The sequence below is a fragment of the Argentina anserina genome, chromosome 5 (genome assembly GCF_933775445.1).
Source record: "Argentina anserina chromosome 5, drPotAnse1.1, whole genome shotgun sequence".
Lineage (NCBI taxonomy): Eukaryota > Viridiplantae > Streptophyta > Magnoliopsida > Rosales > Rosaceae > Argentina > Argentina anserina.
The window spans coordinates 7,841,482-7,853,397 of NC_065876.1; the positions used below are offsets into that span (position 1 = coordinate 7,841,482).

The 11,916-nt window shown below is 36.6% G+C and overlaps 1 protein-coding gene across 1 annotated transcript; it reads left to right on the forward strand.

Moving 5' to 3' along the window:
• Positions 1-1,363: 1,363 nt before the first annotated feature.
• LOC126795998 (kinesin-like protein KIN-14J) lies at positions 1,364-10,553 on the forward strand. The gene is made up of 22 exons (XM_050522736.1): positions 1,364-1,601; positions 2,469-2,691; positions 2,791-2,948; positions 3,086-3,184; positions 3,430-3,661; positions 4,346-4,440; positions 4,555-4,638; positions 4,782-4,859; positions 4,947-5,039; positions 5,154-5,183; positions 6,271-6,612; positions 6,692-6,773; positions 6,886-6,981; positions 7,065-7,244; positions 7,335-7,441; positions 7,526-7,704; positions 7,864-8,028; positions 8,106-8,359; positions 8,437-8,600; positions 9,317-9,906; positions 10,003-10,103; positions 10,273-10,553. Exons 2-22 carry the CDS (start codon positions 2,520-2,522, stop codon positions 10,335-10,337), a joined length of 3,366 nt encoding a protein of 1,121 aa, XP_050378693.1. The 5' UTR covers positions 1,364-1,601; positions 2,469-2,519; the 3' UTR covers positions 10,338-10,553.
• The last annotated feature ends 1,363 nt before the right edge of the window (positions 10,554-11,916 follow it).

An 11,916-nucleotide genomic window follows, 5' to 3' on the forward strand; every position in this document is an offset into this window, starting at 1 on the left:
ACCCAAATATAAATAATTTCACTCGTGAAGGAGTTTGTTCGAATTCATCAAGATTAAGCCTTCGAAATTGAAGGATTAATGAGAAATGAGATGTGTTTACTTTAAAGGTATTTTGGTCAGTATGACGAGATATACTTAGATTTTATAGTGATCATTTTTTAAAGGTGTAAAAAGTGATAGAGGTATACTTAGTAATTACGAATGTGCAAATAAAACCTCCTTTTATTTTTTGTACACCGTAATACTTATGTTTATTTGTTTGTCCGAGTAGAAGATAAAAATTGATAATTTCGGAAATTCTTAAGTTGGTAATACTTTTGAAGGCCTTACTTTATCATAGTAAAAATGACGATTTATTGAGAATGGAGACACTGAATAAGTTTTTCAAGAGACTGAGTTTCTTTATCAAACTTAACAAGATCATCTGTTTTAGCTGATGCGTATAAAAAAAAATATGTTTTAGCTAATGACATGCGAGCTATGACAAATTCTTCAACCACGTCAACCAGCTCTGGCCGTTTCTTGTAAAATATCCGCATGTTGAGCAAAGGTATTGCATCTTCTTGAATAGGCTGCCGTATTCTTCTCTACCCAATGGCTGCCTCGAGCTATTGTGGCTTTAGCTTGTTAGGCTGTGAGTGGATTGAATGCTTCAAATATTCTACGGGTAAAATAAAGACCTTAGCTCGAAATCTCGAACCCAATTTGTGAAAAACATATTTTGAAAAAAAAAAACATACCTAAATTGTTCCAAATTGGAGTGATAGCTTACTCACCCACCACTTTAAATTGGATCAAAGAAAAATTACCAAACCATTTCAAATTCACTCTCATTTATACAAAAAGGAAGAAAACACAAATTTAGGTAAAAATGATCACCCCTAGTGCGAATACTGTCGTCTTCAAAGTAGTCTTCACGAGAGTATAACAATGACCCACTAGTCTAAGAAGTAGCAAGAATTAATTTCAAAGAAACAGACTGAAAAAGGCAATCATTTCCCTTCGTGTTACTGACGTCACAGTACGTCCACATGACCACATCCACGCGTTGGCTGGTCGCGCATGAGGTCAGGCGGTTTCTCCCCCAATTAAAAAAAGCAAAAAAGAAACAAATATAACCGAGTCCACACCGTATTGGCTGGCCGGGGAGGCCTAAATTTGGAAATATCAAAATTCAAATTCCGAAAAGGCAAAAGAGCAACGAAGACAAAAATAACAAGGCGGGAACTACACTCCGAAAGCAGCGGAGGGGCCAAAACCCGAAATACCCAAAACTCCAAGCCCCTCATTTGCAAAAAAGTACCATGAAAAACAAAAATCACTCCCCAATTCCCAACTACCATCAAATCTTTCCTTTCACTCGCTATTTTCGAAACCCTCACAGATTTTCGGACAATAAAAACCGAAAACTCCAACCAAAAAAACAAAATTAAATTAAAATTATTTATCCAACCAATTTGGTTAAAACGGATCGGTGCTGCAAATTCCGGCATTTTGGTTATCCTCTCCGGCATTTATAGTCCCCGGAGGAATTTCGAATTCCTCCGGCCAACTCCAACTCCGAACCGCTGCCGCTGTTTCTCTGATCTTCTTTAAACCAGGTACGTATTCTTCTTCTCCGCCGCATTTTCATTGAAAGCTAGGGTTTATGTCCGCCGATCTGGTTGCCGATTTGCGTTTTTCGACGCTTCGGCGGTTGTGGATTCCGGCGAGGAATTGGTCATGTAGTTTGAAATTTGTGTGGAATTGGAAAAGTTAGGAGGATTTGAGCTGGTGAGGTTGGATTTTGTGTGTCATTTCTTTTTCGATTTTTCGAGAGGTGGATGAATTTAGGTGTGTGAAGATTGTTTTGGATAAGGTGAGAAAAAGAGAGTAGAGAATTGTGTGCGGTTTTCGAGTTTGGTTGAAATGAAGAAGGAGAATTCGTAGTGTGAGTTTGTTCCGAGATGAAGTGTATCTGAAGAAAAGGATATGAGCTTTTGATTTTTGTATTTCTTTTAATTTACGACTTCAGGAAGTTGAAAGAGTTATTTTGAGGCTGTGTCGAAGCTAATTGCAGTGAGATTTAGTTGGAGATGTGTTTATAAATGGTGTATAAGTGATGTTGTCGAGAGCGAGAATGAAACGAGTGGTTGTGAATACTTACTGTATTGGTTTCATATGGTGGCAATTTATTCTTGGCTGAATTCGGTAGTTGGTAAAAGATTGGCTTCGATGTGGATTAAGTGGTGTGATTACATAGTTGGAATGCCAGTGTTACAATGTGTATAATGGCATGAAGTTATGAACTAGTGGCTTTTCAAATTTGGCTTGGTGCTTTGATGCTTTTATGTTGCAGACGTGTGCTAGCTTGTGTGTTCTTTCTTGATAAGGAACTTCCTTATTGTGTTTTTTCATCACCTTGCCGTTATGTTTGTTACTCAGTAGGTCGATTCACTGACTAATGTATGTTTGCTTTGTTCACGTAGTTCTGAGTTTGGAATTGACAACAAGGAACAAGGCTTTCCTACAGATCTATCATGAGTATCCAGTCAGAATCACACAAAAATGGAAATGGGGGGTCAAAGCTGCAAACTGATGAAAATGGATGGTCAGAATCACAGAAAGATAAAAACGGGAGATGTGAAATCTCAAATGGGACATCTAAAATAGATGCTAAACTAGTGGAAAGCTCCGGTAGCACAATTGATGGTAGTACTCTCTCTCTCTCTCTCTCTGGATATCTTGCTACGAATTCCATTTTGAGATCCTACTTCTCCATAATTTACCTTTGGACTACATTTTGTTTAGGTAACGAGATGTTAGCTCTGGTGGAATGGTTAAATTACACCGTTCCTTATTTAAGATTGCCGAAGGATGCTTCTGAGGAGGAAATCAGAGGCTGCTTGATTGATGGCACTGTCTTATGTCGAATCTTAAATAAGCTGTGTCCTGGTTCAGTTGAAATGGTAGGATTATTGTTGTTGATGTTTTTCTTTTTGGTATAATGTTATACTGTTATATGATTGTCAAAACTATTTCTATTTAGTTTTGGTATATGGTCTTGTATGGTCTCTTCCTCACGAACAGTCTGTCTTGAATTTAGGGCGGGAGTTCAGAGCCTGGTTTTGCAAATGTCAAAAGGTTTCTGGTGGCTGTGGAGGAGTTGGGATTCCCTCCTTTTGAGCTTTTGGACCTGGAGCAGGTACATTACTGATATCTCTTCGGCTATTCTTTGATGTATCTTACACCATTGTCCAGTGTGTAATGTTAGTAATATTAGTATATTACTAATATTAGTAATATTAGTACATTACTGATATCTTTCGGCTATTCTTTGATGTATCTTACGCCATTTTCCAGTGTGTAATGTTAGTATATTACACATATTTCACTGCAAATGTGTAATATCAACATCTCAATCAATTGATGATTTGAAATTATATGCAGGGATCTTTGGTGCCAGTTATGCGGTGCCTTAGTGCACTTAAGGCTTCATTCGATTTTGGTTTCTGGGGAGAGAACACCAAAAATGAAACAAAGAAAGGAGGGGAGTTGTTGGAGATAGAATATTTAAGGAAAATTGATCGTAATCAATCATTCTCAAGATACGGACAACAGCCTAATCAAAATAGAGAAGGGACAAAAGGAAGTTTAGATGACTCAACTTCTGAAGTGACAAGTAAGAGTTAATAGACGTACAAGCACTATTTTATAAACATATTTATCGTTGAAGATCTTTTATGATCCTGTTACTGGTACATGTCATGTACAAGTACCAATTATTTACATACCTCATCTGGTCTTAGGAATAATATTATTGAAAAACTTAGGCAATTTTTCTCGACTTTGCTAGAGAGCCTGATGAAGAAGAGCATATGTAAGATATTTATATGGTAAAGAGCTAAGCAGTATTGAGTATTGACCCAGTGCTGGGTCTGTGTTCATATGATATACTGCATGTAAGACATCATACCTTGTGCAATTCTGCTTAAGTGTCGGGTTGGAGGAACTGAGGAGTTAGTGTGCTAGGCGTGTAAGATTATTAACTAGCTAGTGGTTTGATTGTATATCTTTTGGATATTGCTTTCAGCACTTAGGTTTATTAAATTTTTTACGGCTAGTCTAATATAGAGAATCAAATTTTGATGAGTTGGAAAACTTCTTTCATTCAGCATTTCAGCATGCCTCACTAAACTAAATAGAGAATTACATTATTCAGGGCATAAGAGCGCTCTAATTCATTAAATAGAACCTGATTTTGTTTGAGCTTCTATATGCGTTCATGTTGTTCTCACATACAAGTACAACTTGTCAATATGTTAATACATTAACTTCTGTTATTTTTCCCCGACCCTGTCCTTAGTTCCACCAGCCATTCTAGAACAATTGAAGCAGGGGACAAATGTCGATCTCATTGATATCAAGATTTTGGAATCAATCAAAACAACCAGTTTAGATGTAAGCCATTGATATTTCCCCCCTTTCTCTTTCTTGTTTATAAGTTTGTTAGAGTTACTTTAATGTGAAAGTTCTTGCTCTATTTTTTTTTACTCAAGCAATTTTGTATTGCAGAATGCATCTACTCGATCACTTTTCACTGTTGGGAACAAGATTCTGGAGGACAGTGCTGAGAGAAATAGTGGGGATGTACCTCAAGTATGTCAGTAGGAGGATACATGGATGCCGTTGTGTTAAAGCATTCATATATGCATATGCACTTATAGTTTAATTCTTTGTTATATTTTGTGTATTAGATTATAAATTTTTAACAAATTTTCTTTTGTAACAAATTCTCGCAGCATCTGGCGTATCTTCTGAGAAAAGTCATGCAAGTGATTGAACAACGATTTGCAAATCAAGCAGTGAACTTGAGAATCGTAATTTATTATTATGTTTCTTTGCCTATGAGAATAGTGTTTTCTTATATACATTAGTATTAAAGTGCTTCTGTTGGATGGTTGTAGCAAAACAATATGTATAAGTCCCGCGAGGAGAAGTATCAGATGAAGATGAAAGTACTTGAAACTCTTGCATCAGGGACCAGTGAAGAAATTCAGGTGAACCCAACACTATGTTGACTATTGTCCTCATAAAGTTATAATCACATGCTTATTGCTTAATAACATGCTGATTGGATTTTCTTGTTTCTTTCTCCTCTGTCTTCCCTATAGGTTGTTCTGAAACAGCTTAAGCAGATAAAGGTAAACTTTTAATCTCTTATTTCTATCTTGAATTCACTAATTGAAAAAAAAAACATATTATGATTAGTTTGATGACTTTCTGATTCTTGTACATGGTTTCCTTTCCATGCATGCATTCTCTTTTAATCATCTAATCTGATTTAATCAACTATTGCATAAATTCCACAAAAGTATTTACTTTGTAGTTTACATGATACAAAGATCTTCATGACTTGTGAACCATGCATGGATTTCTTTGTGGAATCATTGTCAAGGAATGGGTCTAATATTCTATTTTCACGTTCAAACTAGTGTGCATTTGCTTTCCGTGTATAGTAAAAGAAACTGAAGGTTCAAATCCTGTCATGTAAACCTGTCATCTTTTTATATATATATATGATTCATAGTCAATCATAATGACCGTACAACAACAATGCCTTTATCTCTAAAGTTGACATTTATGCTAATGCTCTCATTTCCAGCATTTTTGGAAAACTATTGAATGAAATTGCGAGAGCTGATTCCTATAGTCATAGATCAAGCAATAGGTATAGCATTCTTAAATCCTGATTCCTTGAAGCAAAACCGCTTTGTTGAGTAACCTTTCTAATATGACTGTTTTGATTCCTAACATCATACTTCAAGCAATATATATATATATATATATATATATATATTCATTCTCCAATTAATAAACAATATATTCCCAAAACTTGATTTCTCAAAGAAAAACTGTTGCATGTTTCTATTACTTAGTGTAGTAATGTGTTGACAACTACCATATCCTTTTGGGGTAGCATGATTTTTTTCCTCCTATTTACTATATTCTCCATGCACTGAAGAAATGAATTCAAAACTGTGTGGGTGTTTGTATCATTTGAGCAGAATTGTGGATGGAGAGTTTTTTGTGTTTAAATCATTGCAAGATGGAACTAGATCCATTTGAATGACATGGTCTGCCTCATTGAAATGCAGCGCGTCTTTTTTTTTCTCCTATAATTAAATGCCTTGGGTTGTGCGTATACATATACATACACTTTCAACGGTAGAATTGCTTGAACTGTACTTGTGCCTGTAATTTCTTATTTTGTATTATTGGTACTTGCAGATCGAGCAGTTTAATATAGAGGAGAAGCAAAAAATAGAGGAGCAGGATGTACTGAGATTAAGGGAAGAGAAGGATCAGATGGGTTTGGAGATTTCCACATTGAAACAAGAACTGCAAACAGCTAAAAGCACATATGAAAGCCAGTGCCTGCAGTTAGAGGAAAATGCAAAAGAAGGAAAGCTTGACCTGGAAAGGAAGTTGAAAGAACTTGAGTCCATGCTAGCAGGTTTAAAGAAGAATGAGAAAGAACTAGAGGCAGCTTTTGAATCTGTATCAGGGAAATGGAAACAGAAAGAAGGATCTTACCAAAGTTTTGTTAATTATCAAGATGGAGCTCTGAAGGTGTGCCATAATTGTCTTTGTTTTTTTATCTTAGTCCGTTGGTGTTGATTTTATAGCATGATATATTGATGGTCTATAGGAACTAAGTGCTGCTTTGGAGTCTACAAGACGTGAAATAATGAGTGCAAAACAAAGTTACTCTGGAGAATTCAATTGCATGGGTAAGATTGATGTTAATAAGTAAAATCTTTTGCTATTACAACTTCATGGTTTCTATATATTCTTATAGGGGTTGTCATCTTTTCACTAAGTATGCTTTTCTAACTTCAATAGGATTGAAGCTCAGAGGATTAGCAGATGCAGCTGATAAGTACCATGTAGTTCTGGCTGAGAATCGAAAGCTGTACAATGAGGTGCAGGATTTGAAAGGTACATATTCAAATATACATGCTGTAGCCATACATGGATTCCAGTGCACCTTAAATTGATTATAAAACTTTTTTGTCTTCAAGGTAATATCAGAGTGTACTGTCGAATAAGGCCATTCCTTCCTGGGCAAAGCCAGAAGCAGAGCACCATAGAGTATATTGGTGAAAATGGTGATTTGGTGATTGCAAATCCGTCTAAACAGAGAAAAGACAGCCGCAAGCTATTTAAATTTAATAAAGTTTTTGGTCCTGCTGCTACACAAGGTATCTGTTACCTAATAGTCTAATGAAAAATGTTGCCATTGCTGATATATGTTGTCTAACAATTTATTTTATCTTGATATATGTAAACAGAGGAGGTATTTGTAGACACCCGACCATTGATTCGTTCTGTCCTTGATGGATACAGTGTTTGTATATTTGCTTATGGTCAGACTGGTTCAGGAAAGACCTATACAATGGTATGATTCTCCTCTACTTTTCTCAAATCAACCATCCGCTTTATGTAACTTGTGTCTTACCATATATATTTATTTTGTTACCAGAGTGGGCCCAGTATATCATCAACAGAGGAATGGGGTGTCAACTATCGAGCCCTAAATGACCTTTTCCAAATATCTCAGACCAGGAAAAGCTCCGTAGAATATGAAGTTGGTGTTCAAATGGTTGAGATATACAATGAACAAGTTCTTGATCTACTATCAAGTGATAGTTCTCGAAGAAGATATCCTTTAGTTTATGGACTTTTAATGCATCTTGCGTTTCAAGTCAGCAGTAACATATTCGTTGTTTGAAGTTTGTTAATTTCTATTTTTCCTTACTGCTGATGTTGATCCTTGTTCTATTCAGTCTCAAAATATTTTTTTTTTCTTAACTTGCACACACTTGGGATCTGGAATTCTACCCAACCAAATGGGTTAGCTGTCCCTGATGCAAGCATGCATCTTGTTAACTCAACTGCGGATGTCCTAGAGTTGATGAATATTGGCTTGGCAAATAGGGCAGTCGGTGCTACCGCCTTAAACGAAAGAAGTAGCAGATCTCACAGGTACAAAACCTCTGCTCATCATCTTTTCTAGGTTTGTTATTTTCCAAGCTGTATTTAATAATCAATCATTGGCGCAGTGTTTTGACTGTTCATGTTTGTGGTGTGGACTTGAAGACTGACACTGCTATCCGCGGTAACCTACATCTAGTTGATCTTGCTGGCAGTGAACGAGTGGATCGCTCTGAAGCTACCGGAGATAGGCTCAGGGAGGCACAACACATAAATAAATCATTGTCAGCCCTTGGAGATGTTATTTTTGCTCTTGCACAAAAGAATCCACATGTGCCATATAGAAACAGCAAATTAACACAAGTGCTCCAGAGTTCTTTAGGTACTTGTCCAGCTATTTACTTTCTTGCTAACAAAATCTAGTCCAAGTTCGATTCAGTAACTTGTCCATACGTGCAGGGGGTCAAGCAAAGACGCTTATGTTTGTACAGCTTAATCCTGATGCTCAATCATTCTCTGAAACTATAAGTACACTGAAGTTTGCAGAGAGGGTTTCTGGTGTCGAATTAGGTGCAGCAAAAAGCAATAAAGAAGGAAGATATGTTAGAGAGCTTATGGAACAGGTATTGATTATCTTTTGAATGTGTCCGCTATATATTTCAGACCTGCCTTTTAAATAAAATTCTTATAATGTGGCATTTCTTATTATAAGTAGATTATACGCTTGTATAACCAGTCAAGATCAAGGGCGAGCCTAAGTATTTTGGGCTGGAGCCCTGGTACTAGTTCAGTATTTCGGGTAAAAAAAACAGAAATAGAAAAAGAAAACCAACCTATATTTCCGATTAGGTTTCATTATGGCAATTTCATCAAGTAGTCCCACTAATAATTTTTGGCTCCGCCCTTGCGTTGCTGCTTTTGTATGTGTTTCCTGTGAAAGGATTGTGTTGCTAACTGCATGCTATTACTGTCTCTATTAGAATTTATAGATATGTTGTCGTCAACATTTAAAAAGCCTATAGGAGTTCCTCTGGAGTGAAGTATTTGCGGGTTTATTTCAAAATCTTGCTGAGATGCCACAATATTGATATGCTAAGTGGGCATGGCCGCATGGGGTCATGCAGGTCGGTGTATCATTTAGTTTGGTAATTTACTATTTGCATAATAGTTAGAGCATGAACTTTGCCTCATTTCAGAACATCATTTTCCCTCCCATTCTGTTTAAATGATGAAATATTGTGCATTAGCAATGGTGCAGAGTTGACTAATTTGGCAATCAGAAGTTAGGATTTAAAAAAAAAAGAAATCTGTTTGTGTAATTATCTGTTAACTCTGGCAGGTGGCATCGCTCAAAGAGACAGTTGCCAAGAAAGATGAGGAGATTGATAGATTGCTGAAGGCCAATAGTAATGGGGTACACCGTGGCATGAGTGTACTAAGATCTGCATCTTCCTCTCCAAGAAGATACTCAGTTGGGAGTCCTCGACATTCAATTGGTAGTCCTCGACAGAGAAAAGCCTCAAGCTTAGTTGATAAAGTGGCTCCTTATAGGGACAGTTTCTCAGAGGCAGCGGATGATAATCACTCAGAAGTTGGTTTTCAGCTGTCAATGGATGACTTTAGACATCAGAAGCAAGACTCACAAAGATCAAAGCTTGCAGGCCATGCAAGTCAAAGTTTTAATGAAGACTTTGAGCTTTTGGGCTTTGGTGATGAAGACGCTGGGGAGAGATTGAGTGACATATCTGATGGTGGTCTTTCAATGGGAACAGAAACTGATGGTTCAATGTCTAGTTCTGCCGTGGAGTTTACCCTTTTTCCTGAATTTACCAAACCAGTGGAAAGCACAACTATTACACCTCCAGAAGCCAAGAAAACTCAAGCTCAGAATGCTCTAGTGGAGAAGACACCATCCCATCCGAGTGTAAGGTGGGTTTCTCGTATTTATTATATGCTACTAATTGAACTTTGTGAATTTCCTATGATCCTATGAATCTAATGTTTTCTTTTTAATTTATTGTTAAGGTTTGCACCAACATCTAAACTTCCAAAGCCAACACCCAAGTTAATGGAAACAAAAGGCACTCGTCCATCATTGGTTAAAAGCTCGTCAAAGGTTATGCCAAGTAAGTATTTAGTTAAATCCTCCTCTATCTTGCATACAACGTTAGAGTTGCAGTGATTGATTGATCTAGTTTTACCGCTGCTGCTCAACTTAACTGAATCTGATAGTTGCGTTGATGTTGGTCACTTTCTACTCATTTCCTGGTGTTTTCTTTGTAAAATTCATGTCAGGTCCTAGGAAAGCCATTGCTGGAAGCAGCACCTCGTCGTTGAAGTCTGGCAAACGATGGCATTAGGCAGTTTGCACAGTGATAGTTTGTGACATAATTGGCATTGTTAGAAACTCACTCTATTGTACGGTGTATTCATAATTATGTGGCTTCCTTCTAGGCTATGTGACTGTTAGTGGTTTCCAATTGTCTTTATATTTGACAAATGGAGACTTAACATATCAAAATCACCTTGTAATATATGTACTATTATCATAGTACAAGTTTTAGTTTTTAGATATCTGTTTGCTCAAAGTTCATTGAGTTGCCTTTCCGTTTTTGTTCATCAAATTGGGTTGTGCTGAGATTAATATGACCTTTAAATTAAGCATATCGCATATCAACGACCTCTTAAAGAAGTTGGAAGGGAAAACAGTGTTAGCTAAGCCAATAACTTCTCCCTTCATTATGAAAAAACTCATTGCAGGAATCGAAGAGTTTGACTGCCAATTAATGTTGATGAAAGAATGAAAAAAAGTGAGGTTTTCTTGAAACAATGTGGTTTTATTTTTTAAAATATATTAAATTTAATTGTTAATAAATAAACAAGCAGAAAAAAAATTGGCCCTAGGTCCAGGGTCGGCCATGCAAAGTGGTGACTGCGTTCAAAAATGTGCTGAATCATGTCGAGGTGAAACAATGGTATCTTTCTACAGATATATAGCTGGGTGCCCGGTTCGAGCTCAAACACCACAAAATCTCGATTATCATTACTATTTACTACTGCAAACTTGGCTGCACATCTGATCAGTGTCTAAAGTATGGAAATGGTAAACACACACTGACACGACACACTTGCTCCTTTAACTTATCATCCTTTATCTTGCATATATATACATAATTCAAGTACAGCTGAAGATGCTTAATTATGTGTTTCTTCATCGCAGATAAGTCGAAGATGGGCATGTTCAGCATGTGTGGAACAGTTTGAGAGTTCAATAGAATAAGGAATAATATAAAGACTCGTTTCATTCACGAAATGAATCTTTTAGATTAGTTATTTTTCTTTATGTACTTTTCTTGGGAAAGAAAATTAAGATTATTATAAAATGAGTACATTTTTATTTTTAGAATTATAAAATGAGTACGTTAACGATAGACCATAGTGAAATGCATGGTTATGATATATCATTGACGCTGCTGATCACCTGGTCAGTTGTTGATCAACAGATGGCGCTCAAAAGCCGTCTGATCTGGTCAAACAGTCAGATCGGACAACTGACCAGGTGATATGTATAGTGGCCATATACCAATGTACATCAGTGACATCATCAATTCACTTGGAATATTAGCCACAATATATCGAAGTTTTTAAAAGTAACGGCCAACCGTATCATTTATGGAATACTTGAATTACAAGTAGACAACCTGTAATGTGCACTGAGTGGTGAGTCGTTGTATTTGATTCACAAAATGAATCTTAAAAAAAGTTGCATTTTCAAAAACTTGGAAGAAAACTAAGATTCGTAGTTTGCTATAGAATGTGTTTGGTAACACGTAAAAAAATGGACGCCTATGTGCGAGACACCCACCCTGGCGTACATTAGCAAAACGAATAAGAATATTTGGTAACGTGCGCACATTGTTATACGTAAAAAGCTGCCTT

Excerpts from the sequence above, each read along its gene's own strand:
- LOC126795998 (XM_050522736.1), top strand. The coding sequence starts at position 2,520 with ATGAGTATCCAGTCAGAATCACACAAAAATGGAAATGGGGGGTCAAAG. Across the intron at positions 8,029-8,105 it reads AGAAGTAGCAGATCTCACAG|TGTTTTGACTGTTCATGTTT; the intron begins GTACAAAACCTC and ends TCATTGGCGCAG. Across the intron at positions 8,601-9,316 it reads TTAGAGAGCTTATGGAACAG|GTGGCATCGCTCAAAGAGAC; the intron begins GTATTGATTATC and ends TAACTCTGGCAG.